Below are 23,093 nucleotides of genomic sequence, written 5' to 3'. Positions count from 1 at the left end.
ACCTGTTAAGATTTTGTCTCAAAGGATTAATAGAGATTTAAAAAAAATATCTAGGAAGGCATTTAAATAAGATAATTTCATCTCTAACGGTATTCTGCAAACCATTTATTTTAGAAGTTAAGTTTCTTGTCTATAAAATAAAGTTACCTCTCATGTTTAAAATGACAGAAGTCTTTAAGGTGTTTCAGGCCTATGAATGTGTCTCATGTTTTTCTTCAGCATTTACTAGGTCTTCTGAGTTCTTATGAAGATCAGGTTCACCTAAAAACATAAGGAAACAAAACCAAAACAAAACAAAATAAAGCTTTGGAAAAAACTAGTAAAATTAGGAGACTGAAGAACTTTGTAAAATGTTGAAGACTGAATTTTACAATGGATTTTGTGGCACAGGTTTTCAAAGATACCAAACACTTTCCTTTCAGCCTGTGGATCTACATAGTATAACAAGCTGTCTTCTGTTGGTTACATAACTTTCTCAAGCTGTGATTTAATCTGAGAATACAGAAATAAAATAGATGAAACATGTTTAAACATCTATTAAATCTCATGTAAAAAATCATGTTTTTTTCTGAATATTTTTTAATTGCAACAAATTCCTTTAACTAAACCTTCTAATGATCAATGTCTTTTACCACACATTGCTTAGTTGCTATGAATTTTTAAAAATGAGTATGAAAGGATAGTAGTGTTTAAGATACAATCTGTCAAGACAAACTAATCTTGGAATCACTCAGTTTCCATATAAACTTTGAAGAAAAATAAAATATTAGCATGGAAAAATCTTTCAACATATCTGGAGAGGTTGTAGAGAATCTATGAAAATAGAAGTATAAAGCAAAATGTTTAGATAAAAGAGTCTTATTACATAAGTAACAAAGTAAACAAAATAAACAGAAATTAATTTTTGAGTCAGTTACTTGAAATATCTTGATAGTTCAGGAAATAGTCATATATAATGGAAAGTTCTTTCTGTCTGAAGTTTGAGTAGATATTCTAACAATTAAACTTTGCGCCAATTAACTTTGTTATAATTCCTTTAACATGTATTGTAGGATTGTATCAACTCAGTTGCAGCAGATTTTTGTTGAGGTTATGCAACTAGTGGACATACAGAATTTATCAGGTGCTATTACAAAGCAATTTTGTCTTGAAAGTATGCAGGGTGGGGACTTATCTTCTCAGCCAAGATCAAAATGTCAGGTAGTCTCATTACTTTCCTGATCATTCTTAGAGAACTAAAAACATCCTGTGATCACATTAAGTTGCCAAAGTCTCAAATCAGACAATAGAAGTTCTGGTCTCATGTAATACACATCGTCAAACAAAAATAAGACTCCTTTCCCACCTTGGGTTTGTTACAGAACCCAAAAATGGTGCATGTGTGTGGAGCGGGGTGGGGTGTGTATGGTTGATGTTTCTCTCATTTCTTCTTTGCTCTCTCTCTACTGGCTACTTTGGACTCCTGAGCAGGGGAGAGAAGAAGGCTAAGAGGAGCAGCAGTGTTGTAGGATGGCTTTGCACTCACTAGACCTGGCAGGCATTTACAGCTGCCTTTATTTTCTTATAAGAAGCACACTCATGGGCTCTTAACAGACTTCTTGTCAAGGACCATGGCTTTTTACCAGGTTGGTAAGACCCATGAATCTCTGGCTTCTTTACAATGTCCACAGCTCCTGGAAATTTGTTGGTACATTTCCAGCTTCTGTCTGCTGAGGTCCCATCACCCTTCCAAATGTGGGTGGGTACATTTGGTTCACATGACACACTCTTGAGGCATTTGTTTCCATGAATGACTGGAAGAAAAGCTGAAACCTACACAGCTGTCTCTCTTTTGGCTCACCTGCCAACACTTAACTCTTTAGATCTCTCAGGTAGGAACTAGATTCCATTCCCAATATCTTCTTAACTTCAATCTCCCCAAGGGTCTTGGTGAAGTTCTCCTCCCTTGATTTGAGGTGAAGAAGGAAGCATTTCTACACTTTTCCCAATAGCAGATAAGTTTTTAAAGAAATCCTCTTCATAAATCTTTTTTTTTTTTTTAGCTCAATAACCTGACCCTTTCATTTGTTTGAATTGGGAAAGGGTTTTATGCATCTTATTACTGAGTTATGAATCTTCTTTGAAATTCTTGTCTCAAAAATCAGGTTTTTTTCTGACATTTATCATGTTAGAGTCTTGGCTTAAACTTTGGATTTAATGTTCTGTTACTTAAGACTAGATTAGAACAGAACAAAACAGTCTAGAATAGAACAGAACATAGTAAAAAGAACAGACTGAATTACGAGAAAGGAATAGAAGTAATCAACTAAGTCACTGGTTCTCAAAATTTTTTAGAGAACTTTTTACAATGGATAAAGGACACTAAGGCCATCCACTACCAAAGTATTTATCTTATTTCTAGTGGATAAAGAAATCAGCAGTAATAAATGAGTAAAAGAAAAACGAAGAAAGTAATCAAATGGTAACAAGGCAGCACTTATAAAAAATAACAAATCCCTAAATGATACACATATTATACCCAATAATAATTCTGTACATGTGATTAGCAACAATTAAAAACTGTGATGAACTCATGATAACAGTTTTGTAGCACTGAAGAAGGGTCTTCCTTGAAAACTAAAATTCCAGCTCTTTTCAGGGATAGACACACAATTGCTAAGGAATTTCATGACAGCCAGATAGTAGAGTCCTCAGCAAATCCAAATTACATTACTTCTAGTTGATAAATCTTTAGTTGTAGAAGCCTTTACAATTAACTTGGGCAATAATACTTGTTAGTGACCCTTAGTATGTCATAAAAAAGGAAGTCATATTATTCTGACATATCATTTTCCCACAAAGAGGAAATAATTTGGATTTTCAATACATTAAATATCACCTAAGATGACCTTTATGGCCCAAGAGTGTACCATATAAAGGCTTTGAGAAACATCCATATACCAAGGCTCCAAACGGTTTTGAATCGTAGGTCCCTCTTGTAGTCTGGTGAAACCTATGGCCAGCTTTTCAATGTAAAATTTATAAATAAAATAAAATATATATGATTACTACGAATTCTAATCAAAATACAGTTATCAACATATTTACGTAAACCTAGTGATGTGCTATAGTATTATATATGCTTCTTTATTAATGCTTTAAATTAAAAGATCTAATTGAAGGTCTACTATCTGTTTTGAAATAATGATATCAAATGATACTTCAAGGTTGCTACACTAAATGTAAGTGTATAATAAGTATATAATAAATAAATAGATATATAGTTCTATTGATGACAAAAATACCATAAATGTTGATGTATATTCTTTCCTACAAATGAAGGAAATGATAAATTTCAGTTAAAGACTAGTAAAAAGAAATCCCTCTCTAAGTATTCCGACCCTCCCTATATAACCCTGCATTAAAACTTGATCTAGTCTAACTTCATTTTTCAGGCAAGAAATAGGCCCAGAATAATCAGCTGACTTTCTACAATGCAGATTATAAATAGATAACCTGAAGTCAAAACGACTGGCTTTTAATTCACTGATACTTCAAGAAGACCAGTAATGTGACCTTTGAATTTCATTTTACTGGAAGGGTTTGCAAGGTCATATATATAGAAAGCTGCTTATTAGGAATGAATGCAAGTGGCCTGCTCAAAGAAATTGCATATAAACTTGTTTGTCAGCCAGGAAAAAGAGTGAAAATAAAGGAACATCAATAATTCTATTCATTTCAAAGAGTTTTAGGTGTTCATCTCAACCACTTTCAAAAGTTCAAGTCTAACAAAAGTAATTTGTAAAATGATAAGAAATATTATGAGTTTGCTTTGTAAATAGAGTCTCAATTCTTCAAGGAGCAGCGAGGGGATAGTTGTTATAGGAGAGACGCTTACCAAAACCAACAGAAATCCTCTAAATTTAGCTAATCTAGGCTTTTAGATTGCAATTTGAGCTCGCTTTTCCCATATTAGAATCATAATGTGTTAGACTCCTGGTGCTGTAAATAACACTTGCAAGGAATTACAACAAACACACTATCAAGTGGATATTAGAGACTTTTGTTCTCCAGTCACGGTCTCACTATCTGAGAAATAACCTGTTAGGATAAATTATTATACAATTGAAAATATGACAATAATAATCAATACTTTGTGAATACCTACTAGGTGGCAGACACTATTCTAAGTGCTTCACTCACCTCACTTCCCTGAATCCTCTCTGCAAATTTTATTATTATTATTATTATTATTATTATTATTATTAGAGATGAAATTTTGCTGTTGTTGTCCAGGCTGGAGTGCAATGGTGTGATCTCAGCCCACTGCAACCTCAGTCTCCTGGGTTCAAGCAATTCTCCTGCTTCAGCCTCCCAAGTAGCTGGGACTATAGGTATCCACCACCACGCTCAGCTAATTTTTTTTTGTTTTTTGTTTTTTGTTTTTTTGTATTTTTCATAGAGATGAGTTTCACGTGTTGGCCAAGCTGGCCCTGAACCCTGACCTTCAGGTGATCCACCTGCCTTGGCCTCCCAAAGTGCTGGAATTACATGTGTGAGCCACCACACCTGGCCTCCCTCACAGCAACCGTATAAAGTAAGGTTAAACAATTGTGGAAGCTGAGACATAGCTTGAAAGCTATCTGCCCAAAGTCTTAAAGCCAGCAAGCAGCTGGATCCCTCTGAAAAAGGACAACCAGAATATTGGCCTCTAGTTTGACTGTTTCCCAATCTACAATCGTGAGTAACCTACCCTCACCATTTCTGCCATATTCATATGCCACCTATCCTCTCACTTACCTAATATTTTTCTTTAAATAGACTTTAAATTCACTCTTTTAAAAAATTAGTTTTGTTCTCAATAGTAATTTTCCTACCACAGAAATAAATTTTTTGTTCTTTTTGTATTTTTCTAATACCTCAAATCCATAATTAAAAGATCATTTCTCATGTAGATATAAAAAACAAAATGATTTAATAGCTTATTTTGCACTCCCTATTTTTGACTTACCTAGCCCAACAATCCCTGCATGTGAGTAGGAAAATCATTGTTATGATTTTCATTTTAGGGATGAGAAAGTCATGATTAGAGGGGTAACTGACTCTTCCAAGGCACCATAGCCTAGGTGAATTTGGGAGACAGAATCACAAGCTATTCCTCAGAGCAATGCCCTGGTTAATTTTTTCAATTTACAGCAATAGTAAATGGTGTTTGAAATATACTTACCACAGATTTGGTTTGTGCAGTCTTTTCAACAGAAATACTAGCTCTGAGTAACACTGCATTCTTATTTCTTCATGAGAAGAATATTATCTTTGCTATGTATAACAGTATTTCCTTAAGCAGACACGTCTCTAAGTTGCTTCAGTTTTACTTTTAGACCATTTATATAGTTTATGTTGCAGATAACTAGAATAAATTGGTGATCAAAGATTAAAGTTACAGTCATTGGAGAAATGTAATGTAGGATAAATCAGATATTCTGATTTTAATTGGTGTTCTGGCACCCATATAATGTAGTTTGCCTTACATGCTGGGAAAAAGAAATCTGTTTTAATTCCAGGGGAAATACTTTCCCTATTTTTTTCCTCTTAATTTTAATGGAGAAAAAGCAGTTGTATGTGTTCTTTTACTTCGCAGTATGCATGAAGGCAACAGTAAGATAAGAGAGGACCGCACACTAGGTAGAAGAAAAAGAAGACTGTGAAAACAAAATTCCACTTAATTCCCAAATATGCTAGCTCCAATCCTGTAAAAGTAGAGAAAGTAATACCTTAAAGTGTTACATAAGATACAAATCAAGAAATAGGTAAATTATGTATTGGTTCACTAAAGAAAAACAAAAACATCTGATTTTGAGGAAAATACAGCAATTTACTTTAGCAAGCTTTAGACTTATACCCAATGCATATGTGCTAGGCATCTTGATATGTAGAGAGTTTTACAGGTGATCTATGGAAAATGAAAATTTTATATGTATATTCATCTGCAAATCAGTGAAATTATACTCAACTTGGGGCAGCTAATACCTTATCAAATAGCCAGAAATCTTAATGCTTAAGTTACACTGAAAGAGTTTAACAATGTAGGAGGTAGTTGAATTGGCTCCTTGAAAGAGTTGTCTAATATTGGGTCTAAAGGTTGTATATGTTTTGTTGGCACACAGGTAGGAGTATGCTCTTAGTGAAGGGATAAGGAGGTATAGTGGAGTCTGAGCAAAGGCAGGAGGTTGAAAAGAAAAATGATATATGCCGGGAAAGGAATGAAGTCCAACTGAGAAAACTACTGTGAGCTCCTACCCACTGGTTAAAGCAATTATTTCTCCATCGGAGTGTCATTCTTTTAGAGGAAGACTCAGATAGCTATTAAAATGTTATTATTCCTAGAAGGGAACTTTGTGACTGAATTGCAGATCTTCTTTTTTTTTTTTTTTTTTTTTTTGAGACGGAGTCTAGCTCTGTTGCCCAGGCTGGAGTGCAATGGCCGGATCTCAGCTCACTGCAAGCCCCGCCTCCCGGGTTCACGCCATTCTCCTGCCTCAGCCTCCCGAGTAGCTGGGAGTACAGGCGCCCGCCACCTCGCCCGGCTAATTTTTTTTGTATTTTAGTAGAGACGGGGTTTCACCGTGTTAGCCAGGATGGTCTCGATCTCCTGAACTCGTGATCCACCCGTCTCGGCCTCCCAAAGTGCTGGGATTACAGGCTTGAGCCACCGCGCCCGGCCTGCAGATCTTCTTAAAAGAAAGCAGGGTCTGAAGAGCAGGGAGACGATAAGAATGTACGGGCATTAATTGAAGGTAGAGAAGATGGTGGTGGCAATGGAGAGAGCAGCTCTGGAGTGGTGAAGTTAAGACCATTCAAATCACACTTTATCTCTTGTAAAGAGTGGCAGGAATCAGCCATGGAAATGCTCAGATTTGGCTCTTAGAGGCAAGCTGATGTGGAAGGCAACATGGGGCTGCTCTAATTTCTCAATTAGGATGAAAAATGGGATGAAAATTGAGTCTGATGTTGGAGATACTGAAGGGTAGGAGATTCAGAGGCAGGTAAGGGATGAGAAATTACATAAAAGGTACAATGTACACTATTAGGGTGATGGCTGTACTTGAGTGTGAGAGATGTGCCAAAAATTCACATATTCTTTATCTCTATAAATAGGACAAATTAACTATAGAATATTGATTTTAACTATCTACCTAAGTGAGTTTCAAAAGCTAGAACTTGGAAAAAATAATTTGTAAAATGATGAAAACATTTTGGCTTTCCTTTAAGTACTCTGAATAAACTATTCTGGTTGATTGAGTTTTCTTTGTAAAGCTGGATGAAGAAAACAAACAAACAATAACAACAACAACAAAAAACAAACCTCAATTGTCTTTAGTAAAACTGTCAATACATAAATCCATTTCTGTGCCTGAATGGAGAATGCTGAATATGATTGAATTTGTTTTGATGATGACAATCATGTAAAAACAAAAACAAAAAATCCTGAGGTGCATTGTTCTAAACATAAACCATTAATTCTCTCCTATACATGTGCACTAGATATATACCTGTCAAATATGTATCATTCATCTTTATCTTGAAAGGATCTGGGAAGCTGATATGGTTTGGCTGTGTCCCTACCCATATCTCACCTTGAACTTAATAATCACCACGTGTCAAGGGCAGGGCCAGGTGAAGATAATTGAATCATGGGGGCAGTTTCCCCATACTGTTCTCATGGTAGTGAATAAGTCACACGAGATCTGATGGTTTAATAAATGGGAGTTCCCGTGCCTCTTGCCTCTCTTGCCTGCCGCCATGTAAGCCACGCCTTTGCTTCTCCTTTGCCTTCCACGGTGATTGTGATGCCTCCTCAGCCATGTGGAGCTGTGAGTCCATTAAACCTCTTTCTTTTATAAATTACCCAGTCTCAAGTACGTCTTTATTAGCAGTGTGAGAACAGATTACTACAGAAATCATTTAAAAATCAATTCTTAAATTTTCTGGTTTGTTACCATTATCAATTTACAAGTTAAAAAATTAATTGAAGGATCTACTTTCAATGTGGAATTTTATAACATAATACTATTACTGACAAATTATTTTTCAAGTTGCTCAGCTTTAAGAATGTCAGAAAAAAAAATAAGGCATTCATATTATGTAATTTTACCACTTATCCGAAATCACTCACCTATAATTTTTCATTGTTCTGAGCTTTTTTTTTTTTAAATGGGCCCAAACATGAATATAAAAAATATGTCAAATTTTAAATTCTGTGATTTGTTTGTTTGTTTGTTTTTTGTTTTTTAGACAGGGTCTCATTCTGGTCACCCAGGCTAGAATGCAGTGGTGCTATCATGGCTCAACTGCAGCCTCCACCTCCTGGGCTCAGGTGATCCTCCCAACTTCAGACTCCCAAGTAGCTGGAACCACACAAGCACGCCACCATGCCCAGGTACTGTTTTATACTTTTTGTGGAGATGGGGTTTCGTCATGTTGCCCAGGCTGGTCTTGAACTGCTGGACTCAAGCAATCTGCTCACCTCAGCCTCCAAAAGTGTTGGGATTACAGGCATGAGCCACCATGTCCAGCTGGGAAATTCTGGCTCTTTATGCAATAACCTTAAAATGATGCAATACACAACCAGATTTATATTTTAAATTCTTCTATTTGACTAAATATGGACTAGATATATACATGTAGGATAAGCATGTATCATTCATCTTTATCATGAATGGCTGTAGGAAATTGATATGGTTTGGCTGTGTTCCCACCTATATCTCACCTTGAACTATAATAATCCCCACTTCAGTCAGGTGCAGTGGCTCACGCCTGTAATCCCAGCACTTTGTGGGGCTGAGGTGGGTGGATCACCTGAGGCCGGGAGTTCGAGACCAGCCTGACCAACATGGAGAAACCGCATCTCTACTAAAAATATAGAAAATTAGCTGGGCGTCGTGGCACATGCCTGTAATACCAGTTACTCGGGGATCAATTCTGAGGCAGGAGAATTGCTTGAACCCGGGAGGCAGATGTTGCCGGTGAGCCAAGATCACGCCATTGCACTCCAGCCTGGGCAAAAAGAGAGAAACTCCATCTCAATAATAATAATAGTAATCATCCCCACGTGTCAAGTGCGGGACCAGGTGAAGATAATTGAATCATGGTTACAGTTTCTCCCATGCTGTTCTCGTGGTGGTGAATAAGTCTCATGAGATCTGATGGTTTTATAAACGGGAGCTCACCTGCACAAGCTCTCTTGCCTGCCGCCATGTAAGCCATGACTTTGCCATGATTGTGAGGCCTCAACAGCCATATCAATAATCTGTCTATATGTATTTTAGCATAAAGTGTTACTATAGCTCAAATTATTTTATCCTAAGTTATCTGTACAGGAAATTGCATAAGAACATAACTTAGTAAGGAGGAATAACTTAAGTTTATAATTATTAAGAAAAATATTAGTAGCAACAGTAAAAACAATAGTAAACATTCAGAAAATGTTTACCATGTACCAAGCACTGTCCTTAGTGCTTCACATATTTTATCATCTTATCCTTTCAACATTTTTTTTTACCCAAGGTCATATATCATCTAAGTGACAGAGCTGGGCTTTCAACCCCAGAGCTATGAATTTTATTACTAAGTTGAAGAGTTTGGTAACGCGGTGTTAAGGCCTTGACTCAAAGGGGAAAGTACTACTGATTGGAAAGGGCAGTAGCATTCTTAGTCATCTGGAAAAGTACAGCAGTGAAGTTTCCAGTTGGGAAACATGGAGTAAACATGACATTTTTCATCTTCCTTCTCTGACAAGCTGCTAGGATTTGAAATTCAGTTCTTCAAGGGTGGCTGGGTAGTGTGGTAGTAAAAAGTATGAGCAGCACTTGTAAGAAATAAGATTCTCTTTTTACTACTATTATCTGCGATAAACCCAGCTAGAAGATAAGCTAAAAAGAATCCAGTAGCAAGGCCTGCACAAGTCCTATACCCGTGGGGATTTCAAATAAAGGGCTGCTAATACCATAAAGGAGAAATAATAGACATTGGGACTCCAAGAATAATGAGAAGTTATTTTATTTAAAATCCAGGATAAATATATAACTGAAGTATCTATGCTTTAAAAATCAAAAGATGTAGAGGAGCACAAACCCTGTTATCATTTTTGTTTTGATGAATTTATTTTATTATTATTTTTTTAATTTTTTTATTTTTTTGAGACGGAGTCTTGCTCTGTCACCCAGGCTGGAGTGCAATGGTGCAATCTCAGCTCACTGCAACCTCCAGCTCCTGGGTTCAAGCGATTCTCCTGGCTCAGCTTTCCCAGTAGCTGGGATTACAGGCACAAGCCACCAAGTCTGGCTAATTTTTGTATTTTTAGTAGAGACAGGGTTTCACCATGTTGGCCAGGCTGGTCTCAAACTCCTGACCTCAGGTGATCTGCCTGCCTTGGCCTTCCGAAGTGCTGGGATTATAGGTGTGAGCCACCGCGCCAGGCCTATTTTGATGAATTGTGACTTTCCATCCTGCAACACCATGGCTAAGCATCCATTGTAGATCTTAAAGATCTCAAATTGTGCACACTTTGCATATTCAAACGTAACAAGAGCTATGAACTGTTTCTAACCTAGAGACTGCAAATATCACAAGTTTCTATAGACTCTAAGACCCAATTTAAGTGTTTATAATCAACAAACTTTTCAATGGAGAGGGCACTTTTTTGTGTGAGTTTCCTTCTGGGGAGGATGAGAGAAGAGTCAGGAAAGTAAGTTTCCTTTGATTTTTTTCTCTTCATTTTTTTCATGGAAACTAAATCCACTTGCAATCTTTACCAACCTAAATAATATTCACCATGTAAATATCTGTTATGGAAGAACAAGTCATCAGAGGCTGGTGGTATGCATAATCCAAAATTCTAGGAGTCTAAAGATATCCCTGATGGTATTTTGTAAACAATGTTTAACAAATTTGTAAACTGAGTTGAACTGGAGCTACCAAATGCCCCCAGAAATAAATGTTTTTCATCTCATCTTTTAGCTTGAAGCCACCTAATCTTAACTCTAAAAGGCTTTAGAGAGTTGGTAGTAGCTATGTTGATTGGGCCTAAGAATCAGCCAAGATAGAAATCAATTCCACATATTCAGCTATCCTTTAACCTGGGGCGAGAAAGGCTCTTGGGTTCTTACAAAAGTCTTTCCATGTTATTTCTTTCTCTGCTGTGTACATGTCGATACCTAACTTTGGCTGGCTATGATGGGGGATTATTTGACGGGATATGTGGAGAGAGCTAGCTTCATCTACTTACAGTTTGTGAATGTAGTAGTGGAAGAAATTGTCTCCCTTGGGTGTATATGCAAGTTGCTCCTATTGAAGTAAACTTGTAAATTCATGCTTTAAAATAAAAAGCACTTTAAGCAATTAGTCACAAAGTACTTTACTGATGTACAACTTTCAGTCAGAATTATGGGAAGTTGTAGAATCTCTAATCTCTAAAGACTCATGTAACAAGTTAACTGTCCTGATGGAGGCAAACTTATTTAAAATAAGTTGTGGGTATTATCTCTACATCAAAATAACATCGACCCTATTCTCTTACTGTTGTTGTACTGCCTTTATTTGATGAAGTTTTTGTTTCTTACTGATGTTTCTGAGCTTCTCTGAATCGACAGACATGCCTTCATATTTTATAGAAGCCTCATCTCAGATCGAAGGGTAATGTGGGAACACAGGAGTCTTCTGAATGAATCCCACGTCCAGAGTGATGAGTTAATATCTTTGAGTTGATATTAACTTAGACTGAATTTCTATTGCTAACTCTACAAAAATTTCCTGACATGAATCAAAATTAGTGCATGGCTTCCAAGATCACTCACTACCCAGTTATCTTGCTAAAGAATGGGCCTTGGTTGTGTTTTGAAGATGACACTGTAATAAACGTTGAGCATCAGATTCTTGTAGGTTTTCACCATCTTCCCAAGAAGACATACTGAATCCTACCTGAAGAGATCTTCTAGATCACTTTTCCTTTCCTTTTCACTTTGTATAATTTTTTTCTTTGGAGAAAGAACACAATACAGAAATTAGATACATATGACAGAGATCAAATAATTTAGTTACACATTTTTTGCATGATTACTGGGAATTTCCTAGATTCCTATCACTAACAAGAGAAAATTATATTAGCCAAAGTATAAATAGCAGTCCTAGAAGAAGTAAAATTAGGGAAGCTGAAGAGTTTGGGCTGTATACAGTCTAAATCTAGGCATACTTTAAGAGATAAAAATTTAAATGGTAAAAATCCCTTCAGGAAAAAATTGAATTGTCATAAACCAAGTTCACTGGATTAATTAAAGTGCCCTTTTTAAAGAAAATTAAGGTTTACAGAACATTCTTTTTTAGAATCCTTTTTTCCCCCAAAGGGTTCTGTGACAGATATATGAAGTGGCAGAAGCCTTAATAGAAAGTATTTAGATAAAGATATAACTATCTTTATCTAAATAACTATATAGAGTGAGCAGCTCTAGTAGCCATTCAGAACAAGCTAATTCCATTGCTTGATTTACTCATACAGAAAACTGGAGGGATTTTAAAGATATTTGGGGATAAACTTTATAGACTATCTTGATAGGTTAATTAAGAATGGAAAGGTGATAAAAATCACCTATCAAGGTAATTCATCATACAGCAGTTCACTCGATTGATTGATGGACTGCGCCATTGCATGTTTTGTCATGAGTTAAGCATAATCTTACATATATCAAAATCATCATGAGCAAGTAATATTTTTCTGTAGTACACTTCTTTAAGGAAGCTTTCTATAAAATATCCATTCAGTCTCAAGGAGCATATGTGAGCCCAGGATAATAAGAGTTAATGTAGGCTGAGTGCATTGGCTCATGCCTATAATCCAAGCCCTTTGGGAGGCTGAGGAGAGAGGATTACTTGAGTCCAGGAGTTCAAGACCAGCCTGTGGAGTACAGTAAGACCACATCTCTACAAAAGTAAAAATTTAGCCAGGCATGGTAGTGTGTGTCTGTAGTCCTAACTATTCAGGAGACTGAGGCAGGAGGATGTCTTGAGCCTGGGAGTTTGAGGCTGCAGTGAGCTATGATTATGCCATTGCACTTCAGGCTGGGTGACACAGCGAAACCCTGTCTCAAATTAAAAAAAAAAAAAAAAAAAGAATTATTGTAGAAAATGCTAAGTTCTAAACACTTTATATATATTGACTCATTTAATCCTCCTAATAGCTCTTGAGACAGAGACTATTTTTGTGATCCTCACTTTAAAGATGAGCAAACTGAAACACAAAAAAGATTAAACAAATTGTCCAAGATTACATAACTAAAAAGTAAGGAACCAGAATTGAACAAGACGGTCTAGTTCTGGAGTCCTAGATCCTAACCGTATATTGTGCTCCCTCCCTGGGTGTAATGTACTGCCTCTTATGTTTTTGGCTTTTCTTAGTGTGATGATTAATTTTAGGTGTCAGTTTGACTCGATCGAGGGTTGGTGAAATATTGATTTGGGGTATGGCTGTGAGGGTGTGTCCAGAAGAGATTGAACCATGAGTCAGTGAACTGGGCCATCCTCGATGTGGGCAGGCACCATCCAATCAGTTAGGGATGTGGGTAGAGCAATGCAGGCAGGAGAAGAGGGATGTTCGTCTTGCTCAGCTTTCTCTTTTGACCTCTCTATCTCTCTTCTTGAGTAGGACACCTTTTTATCCTTTGTCCTTGGATACCAGACTCCAGGTTCTTTGGCCCTTAAACTCTGAGACTTGCAGTAGCTGCCTCCTGGGACACTCTAAGGCCATTGGCTTCAGACTGGGGCTGCATTCTTGGCCTCCTTGGTTTTGAGGCTTTCAGACTCAGTGGTCACACTACCAGCTTCCCTCAAAGCCATGCTACCAACCGTTTCTTCATCTTGCAGACAGCCTACGGTGGTGAGACTTTGCCTTTGTGACAATGTGAGCCAATTTTCCCTAATAAATTCCCTTTCATATATATCCTATTGGTTCTGTCCTCCTGGAGAACCCTGACTAATACAGACACTGATGCCAGGAATGGTTCTAGAGAAACAGTATTTTTAAAATGAATTTCATTAATGGGTTTTGGGATTTCTGGAACTGACTCTATAATCTGATTAAACCTAAATAGTCTTTGGTGTGAACTGTTTATAGAGATACACAAAATAAATGCACTTGATGCTCCTAATTCACCACTTTCAGGAGGTAAGTTTAGTGACTCTATGCATACCTTCAAACTCTTGTGGGAAACCAGTGAATGATAATGAAGTTAGTTGAGTGGTCTTAATATCACTGGACGAAGTGAGGAAAGAAAAAGATGAGATCAGGGATTCCAATTCCCAGATCCAGATGCACATACATACCCTAAAACTTTCTAAGTGTGTCCTGAAGGAGAATCTCCTCTTCTGTAGCCATAGGACTTAAATTGCTGAAAATCAAACACAAGCCTTCAGCATGCCATTGGCTGAATTACAAAGAAAGGTGAACTCTCGGCCTCTACTGTTGTCTACTGTTAAAGTGAGGACATTAGTTGGGAAAAAAAAATGGAATTATCTAAATGGGGATGGGGATATGAGGGATGACCTTGGGGAGCTGGGGGCATTGAGCTCCTAAATTCTGATGAGTAATTTTTGCCAGGGTGAGTATCCTCTCCACCCCCAGAGGCAGCAGCACCCCCACCCACAGTGGTATCTCCTTTCCGCCCCTCTCTGAGATTAACTGCATTGCCAGAAAAAAGAGTAATGGTCTCCCCTGCAGCAGTTGCCAGGCAAGACAATGCTGGTTCTCCTCAAGACCCACCCCCACCACCCCTCTTTGCTTCTAAACCTATAAATAGACTCAAATCCCAGAGGCGAGGTTCAGAGTATGACCCACAAGGAGGTGCACTATAGTTCCAAAAGAACTACTTGAGTGTTCTAATTGATACCGGCAGACATCCAGGAAGCCTGTGTGGGAATGGACATTAAGGATGTGGGATTGTGGTGGGAGAAACATAAAGGATGAGGCCAAATTTATTGATATGAGCCCACTAAGCATATATTCTGCATTTAATATTGCAGCTCAAGGAGTGAAAAAAGGCACTATAAGTTTATTTGGTTGACTGGCTGAAACATGGATAAAAAAATAGCCCACCCCATGAGTGAGCTGGGGAGGCCTGATCTACCTTGGTCTCATTTAGAGGAGGGAATTAAAAGGCTTAAGGAAATTGGAATGCTACAGTGAACTTGTCACATAAAACCTACTCACCCACACTGGAAGGGTCCAGAAGATATACCTTTCACTAATATTTTAAGAAATAAATTTGTGAGGGGAGCACCAGCATCCTTAAAGATTTCTGTGACTGCTCTTCTCTGCATTCCAGAACTTACGGTGGGAACTACAATCACTCAATTAGAAAACAAATGCAATGGGAATAATTGGATCATTGGGTGGCAGGGACCAAGTGATGGCACTCAAATGCCAAAGGCAAGGTGGGCGTAGTTACTGGAATTAACAGCAGAGGCAAAGCAACAATCAGAATAATCTGACTTGTGTAGACCACCAGCACTGACTAATTAATCATGATGTTCCTAGAAGTAAAATAGATGGGTAGCTTACTGTGCTCTTTCTTGAACTGTAGAAGCACAAAATTTCTGGGTCAAGTGAACAAAATTCTAACTCGAATCATGACAACAGGGAATCACTGCCCCTCAATCAATTTCTAGACTTGAGCCAGTTTATAGACCCAGAGCCCTTTAAGTGGAGACCAGATCCCGTTGAGGAAAAGCCCTGGTGCACTACATAAAATTTATACTGTTAGTCTTTCTCCTATACTTCCCCCAAAGGGACCTCTGGCCTTGTATCAGGGAAAGGAAAATAATCAGACTTTTCGGGGATGACTGGCCACTGGCTCTGAACTGACATTGATTCCAAGAGACTGAAAACGTCACTGTGGCCCTCCAGTTGTAGTAGAGGTTTAGGGGAGTCAGGTGATTAATGCAGCTTTAGCTCAGGTCCAGTGGTCCCCAAACCCATAATGTAGTTATTTCCCCAGTTCAAAATGCATTATTGGAATAGACAGACTTAGCAGCAGGCAGAATCCCCACATTGGTTCCCTAACTAGGGGGTGAGGATTATTATGATAGGGAAGGCCAAATGGAAGCTATTAGAACTGCCTGTACCTAAGACAATAGTAAATAGAAAATAAGGTAGCATTCTTGAATGGTTTTCAGAGACTAGTGCAACCATCAAGGACTTGAAAGATGCAGAGGTGGTGATTTTCACCATATTCCCATTCAACTCTCCTATTTGGCTTGTACAGAAGACAGGTGGATCCTGGAGAATGACAATGACTTATTGTAAGCTTAACCAAGTGGTGACTCTAATTGCAACTGCTATGTAGTTTCATTCTTGAACACATTAACACATCTGGTGCCTGTTATGCAGCTATTGTTCTGGTAAATGCTTTTTCTCCATACCTGTCCATAAGGCCCATCAGAAGCAGTTTGATTCACTGGCAAGGCCAGCAATACACCTTTGCCTTCCTACCTCAGGGGTATACCAACTCTTCAGCCTTATGTCATAATCTGTTTTACAGGGGTCTTGATTGCTTTTCCCTTCCACAAGATATCACCCTGTTCACTTCATTGATGGCATTATGTTAATTGGACCTAGTGAGCAAGAAGTAACAACCACTATGGATTTATTGGCAAGACATGTGCATTGTCAGGGGCCTGGAAATAAATCCAACTAAACTTCGGGGCCTTCTATCTCCATGAAATTTCTAAGGGTCCCATGGTGTAGGGCCTGTAAAGATAGCCCGTCTAAAGTAAACGATGAGTTGTTGGCATCTGGCCCCTCCTACAACTGGGAAAGAAGCACAATGCCTAGTGGACCTATTTGGATTATAAAGGCAACATATTTGGGTGTGTTACCCTAGCCCATTTACTGGGTAACACAAAACCCTGCTAGTTATGAGTGGGGCACAGAATAGGAAAAGACTTTGCAACAGGTCCAGGCTGCTATGCAAGCTACTCTGCCACTTGGGCCATGTGACCCAAGAGCTCCAATAGTCCTTGCTGTATCAGTGGCAGATAGGTATGCTGTTTGGAGCCTTTGGCAGGGCCCTACGGGTGAATCACAATAGAGGTCTTTAGGATTCCGGAATGAGGCCTGGCATCATCTGCAGATAACTACTCTCCTTTTGAGAGATAGCTCTTGACCTGCTACTAGGCCTTAGTAAAAGCTGAATGCTTGGCCTTGGACCAGCAAATTACCATGTGACCTGAACTGCCTACCATTAACTGGGTGTTATTTGGCCCATTAAGCCATATAGTTGGGGAGACACAGCAGTATTCTATCGTCAGATGGTACTGGTATACACATGATTGGGCTGAAGCAGGTCCTGAAGGCACAATGGTAAGTTACATGAAGCAGCCCAAATGCCCATAGTCCTCACTCCTTCTACATTGCCTGCTCTCTCCCAGTTTGTACTATGCCTTCATGGGGAGTTCCCCACAATCAGTTGACAGAGGATGAGAATACCTGGTCCAGTGGTTTGGCTGAATGGTCAAGGACTTGGAAGGAACATAATTGGAATATTGATAATACAGAAATTTGGGGAAGAGTTATATGTATAGACCTCTCTGAGTGGGCAAAAAATGCAAAAATATTTGTGTTCCATATGAATACTCACCAAAAGGTGACCTCAGCACAGGAGGGTGTTAATAATCAAGTGAATAGGATGACTCATTCTGTGGATACCAGTCAGCCTCCTCCTCAGTTACCATTGGCATTGCCCAATGAGCTCATGAACAAAGTGACCATGGTGGTAGGGATCGAGGTGATTCATGGGCTCAGCAACATGGGCTTCCATTCACCGAGACTGATCTGGCTACTGCCTCGCCATAGACTGAGCACTCACAGACCAACAGTGAGCACTCAGAGACTAACAGTGAGCCCTAATATGGCATCATCCCCCAGGGCAGATTGATTCCATCAGACTATTTCCATCACAGAAGGGGCAGCATTTTGTCTTTACTGGCATAAACACTTACTATGGATATGGATTTGTCTTCCCTGCATACAATGCTATTGCCAAAACTACCATCTGTAGACTTATGTAATGGCTTATTCACCGCCATCCTATTCCACACAGCATTGTTTCTGACCAAGGAACTCACTTCACAAGGAAAAAGTGCAGCAATCAGCTCATTCTCATAGAATTCACTGGTCTTAACATGTTTCCCATTATGCTGAAGAAGCTGGCTTCTACAGTACCAGTTAGGTGACAATATTTTACAGGGCTGAGACAGATTTTTCCAGAAGGCTGTATATGTTCTGAATCAACATCAAATATATGGTACTGTTTCTCCCATAGCCAGGAGTCATAGGTCTGGGAATCAATGGGTAGAAATGGAAGTAGAACTACTTACCATCACCCCTAGTGACCCACTAGCAAAATTTTTTCTCACTGTTCCTGCAATATTATGTTCTTCTGACCTAGTTATGAAGGGAACTTGGTTCCAGAGGGAGGAATGCTTCTACTAGGAGACACAAAAATGATTCCATTGAACTAGGAATTAAAACTGTGACTCAGCTGCTTTGAGTTGCTCATGATTCTTGAGTCAACAGGCTAAAAAGGGAGTTAGGGTGCTGGCTAGGGTGATTGATCTAGGCTACTAAGGGGAAATTGGCCTATTGCTCCACAGTGGAGATAAAGAATAGTATTTCTGGAATACAGAAGATTCCTTAGAGAAGCTATTACTATTACCCTGTCCTGTGATGAAGGTCAATGGGAAACTACAACCACTCAATATAGGCTGGACTGTGAATTGCCCAGACTCTTCAGGAATGAAGGTTTGGGTCACCCTGCCAGGCAAAGAACCATGACCAGCTGAGGTGCTTACTGAAGGCAAAGGGAATACAGAATGAGTAGTAGAAGACATGTATAAATACCATATACAGCCATGTGGCCAGATACAGAAATGAGGACTGTAATTTTCATAAGTATTTCCTATTTTGTTAAGAACACATTTGTATGTATATTAACATGTCTTAAGCAAGTATCTTTGTTTTCTTTTGTCTCTTTCTCCTTTATCACATAACATAAGATTTATTGACAATATCAGCCTTTGAATATTGTTAATTTTATAATTTTATATCAGATTTGAGTTGCAGGAGATCAGAAGAGTAAACAACACTCATGAACTTTATCTTTTCTTCTGAGGATGGGATTAGTACATGTTGACTTGTAAACAGGATAGTTTTACCATGTTGGACAGAATTATGACCTTTTTATAGTCTTCATTTGGAGATTAGGTGTGGTTTAAAGAGGTGCATAATGGGTGCCAAGCTGGCAAGGGATAGACTTGTGATGGGTAATTTTGCGTACCAACTTGACTGGATTGAGGGATGCCTAGATGGCTAGTGAAGCATTGTTTTGGGGTGTGCCTAGGTGACTGTTTCCAGAGAAGATTAACCCATGAGTCAGTGGACTGAGAGAGAAGACCTACCCTGAATGTGGGCGGGCACCATCCAATCAGCTGGGGGAGCAGCTGGGACAAAGCAGGTAGAAAAAGGGAGACACTCAGCTTGCTCTGGCTTTCTCTCTCTCCCTTTCTGAGTAGGAAACTTCCATCACAGAAGGTGCTGTTTATTCTCCTTCCCTTGGACATTCAGCTCCAGGTTCTTCAGCCTTTGGACCCTGAGACTTGTACAAACAGCCTCCTGGGAGCGGGGTGGTCTAAGGCCTTCAGCCTCAGGCTGGGGCTCCACTGTTCACTTTCCTGGTTTCTAGGCTTTTGAATTTGGACTGAGTCAAGCCACCAGCTTTTCTGGCTCTCCAGCTTGCAGATGGCCCATCATGGGACTTTGCCTTTGTGACTGCATGAGGCAATTCTCCCTAATACATTTCATTCCACATGTATTCCTTATTGTTTCTGTCCCTCTGGAGAACCTTGACTAATCTGATGATATTTTATAGACAAGTTTTCCACCTCCCATGAGAAGGCAAGGACAGATAGAAGAAATAAATACACTTATTTGTGAAATGCATTATTCAGTACTGGGCATCAGCCATTCTTAGCTAATTAATTATTGGAGTGCTCCTACTAGTCTAGCTTAGTTAACTATTAAGTAAACTGATAACAGTAAAAGAAGATGTAGGAAAGCAGCTCTTAAAAACCAGACTTTTTCCAGGAAGAAATAACTTAGCTAACCTTAAGCTGAATTATGTAGGAAACAAGTCAATTTCAAATCCAACCAAAACAGTACAATAAACCGTATATGTTCTGAGAGACCAAAATAAATGCCCACTTATTAACTAAGATGAACCCTAAGGTTAAGGAAACAAAAGTTACTTTCAGGTTGAGTGTTGGGAGCTTGACTATCATGGAAACTTCCTAAATTCCTATGGCTACAAGAAAAACCACACTCTTGCTAAGCTCCCTAACAATAAGAGATATCAGAAAAATTGTCAGACCCTTCCTAACTGATTTATAGTCCACACCACTACAACTTTGAGAAGACTGAGGGCCAATCTTACATTCTTTCCTGAGAAGTAACTGAAGATCTCAAGCCAGTTTTGGCCAGCTTGCAGAGACTGTCCATAAACTGTCTTTGTATCCTATATTTCTTTAACAGAAAGAGCCAAATTCCTCCTCACTTTAATGCTAAATCCTCACCCCAGAATAAACATGGGATGTACATTACATATATGTTTACCTATTGGGCATGTGCTTGACTCTGCTAATAAATATGTATAGCTTTTTTCCCAAACCTGCTAAATATGTATGCCTCTATTGTGTAATACAGACTCTGTGAGGCAACTACCCTTTCCCTCTTAGAAGAGAGAGCATCTTTGGTACACACTGGAGACTGTCTCTTCCCAATTTGCAAACTGATATTGCCAGTAAAACTCACCTTTCTACTATTTGGCCAACCTGGTGGGTTTTTGGATGATACATTTCATCCCTGCCATTCACTCTCACTATAAATATAAATATGTTTTCAAAGATATCTATCCCTTAGGACAAATGGTAGAATTAACGTAAAAGATAATTTTTTAAAAATTTGCACTACCTTTCTGACGGTTTAGAAAAGGGACAATCTAAGGTGAAAACAGGTGGACTAGGCTTTATTGTAGAAATGACAGAATTAGCAGTTAGTTGCTCAAAGAAAATTTATTGGCACTCGGTAAAGACAAATGCCACAAAATCCCATTGAAACAGATATTTGAAAGCACAAGGTGCTGATGTAGCCACTAGATGAATCTGTTCGATAGTGGTTGAGCCCGGTGAATTAAGGAGTTTACAGCTGTTATTTATATGGCTCATGATGCTTATTGAGCAATCTGCAAAAATGGATTCCCTTTCTCACACAGGGCAAGGTAGATTTCCAGCAAGCATATCAAAATCGCCAAGCCTTTTGGTCAAATTAGAGCTGCCACCTTTTGCATGAGGTTTTACTTAAAGGTGTTTACTGATGGATAAACTCACACTTCTGTGAACTGGTTCTTGCTTCTGAAAAAAAAAAAGGTACTTATTTTAATAATTTAGAGAAAATGCTGTAAAGAAGTTGTGAAAAAAATGTAATACCCATTTATAATCAGCCATGATTGTAAAAAATTACTGTGGTAAAATTATGAAGAGAAACATAGTTGACATATTTTCCTTAATTTTTAATATACTTTGCTTTTGCTATTGAAACTTTTATTCCATCAGTGGTGATCTTAAGATGATTCACTTTTTTATAATTCAACTTACTTTTTACTCTACTTGAATTATTGCCTGGATTCCTATAGAGTCCAACTCTAGTTATCATCAACTAGAGCAGACACTCTCAGAATCTAATGAGAGATTATCTTGAAACCTATTAATATTGTCTGCTAACAAATAGTATGCAAATACTTGGATGTAGAATTTTATTATGTAAAGAAATGATATTCTATCTGTGATTTATTTTCAAAATAAAATAGAATAAAATCATGTTTCTTTTTCCTTTATCCACAGAAAATATATTTCTCCTATTAAAAAAATGTTGAAATATGCTAACAACAATAAAGTTTCTGATTGAATTACAGACCTGGAAGGGCTAATGCTGTCACATAGGTTATAACATGATTTTCAGGTGGAATTGTGCTCTATCATTCCTTAATCTCCTGAAAAGGCATCAAGAAAATTATTAAGTCTTGTGTGTATGTATATATGTGTATGTGTGTGTATCTGACAAGTTATAATCATTCCCAATATAATCTTAATTTTTTGTAATTTAATGTAAAAATCATAAATAATTTCTTTAACTCATAAGGATTTGGTAAACTCATAAGCATTAAGATGAGCTATAGAGGGACAATTTTGGCTACATGTGGGTTTTAGAACAATCCTAAACTCATTGAAATTAGGTTTCTTCTCTTTACTATTTACCAGACTTTATATTGATTCCATTTCCAATTTAGTAGAGTTAGGGAAATACACTTTTAAGGAAAAAATATTGTACATTGAAAAAAGCATACTGAAACATAAATGCTGAAAGTTACACCATAAGAATTATATTTATTTATTTGCACACAAATGTGGCATAGATTTTGTGCATCAACACAACAAATGTCATAAGCTCTGAGTGATACAAGTAAAATAATAGTAAAGACAGTATTGGCTAAAATTGTTAATCATAACAATGAGATATGACACAGAGAAAGAAAAAAATCTATAATACTCAATAAGGACCATCTGCTCGGGTTCCCATTAAACAAATGGGAGGGACAAAATGCATACCTTGGATGAAAAGGATTAGTGGAATCTTCTGGAATTAACTTCTAATATCCGGACTATATCTAACTATGAGCAAACATCTCAGAGTTACTTCAAGACAGTTGAGCTTCACAGACCACCCCTACTCATAAATTTAGTATAGAGTACATCATCTGATAACTCATCTTCCTGCCAACCCAGATCCTTTCTTGTCCTAGTCCTGCCACTCTTGGGAAAACATTTTATCATCACCAAGCCAGCTAATAATCTCTATGGGAATGCAGGCATGCTCCTTCTACCTTCTTTCTTACTTTTGTCATCCATGCAAATACAGTGGATGGGGCGCACACACACACACACACACACACACACAC

At 38.1% G+C, this 23,093-nt stretch overlaps 2 protein-coding genes across 12 annotated transcripts in view; both read right to left on the bottom strand.

The window, feature by feature from the left end:
* NEUROD1 (neuronal differentiation 1) overlaps nt 1-23,093 on the bottom strand; it is a 1,109,848-nt gene that overhangs the window by 476,745 nt on the left and 610,010 nt on the right. The window lies entirely within an intron of this gene.
* The window catches only part of PDE1A (phosphodiesterase 1A), a 473,087-nt gene that overhangs the window by 7,117 nt on the left and 442,877 nt on the right, over nt 1-23,093 (bottom strand). For 4 of the 11 annotated variants that reach the window (XR_007718098.1, XR_007718099.1, XR_007718101.1 and 1 more), the window contains 2 exons: nt 22,052-22,127; nt 21,391-21,489 (listed from right to left, as the gene is read on the bottom strand). Coding sequence is in view for 7 of the 11 variants with exons in the window: in XM_050750562.1 (XP_050606519.1) it covers nt 191-261 (71 nt within the window). In the remaining 4 variants the exon portion in view is untranslated. Of the gene's footprint in view, nt 1-147; nt 262-21,078; nt 21,490-22,051; nt 22,128-23,093 lie in introns of those variants that run through there. The other 7 variants (XM_050750562.1, XM_050750555.1, XM_050750558.1 and 4 more) reach the window with 2 other exon arrangements.

This window comes from Macaca thibetana, chromosome 12, assembly GCF_024542745.1.
Source record: "Macaca thibetana thibetana isolate TM-01 chromosome 12, ASM2454274v1, whole genome shotgun sequence".
In the NCBI taxonomy this organism is placed as follows: domain Eukaryota; kingdom Metazoa; phylum Chordata; class Mammalia; order Primates; family Cercopithecidae; genus Macaca; species Macaca thibetana.
Note: the sequence above shows the minus strand (reverse complement) of the source record. Positions and strands in the feature narration are given on the sequence as shown.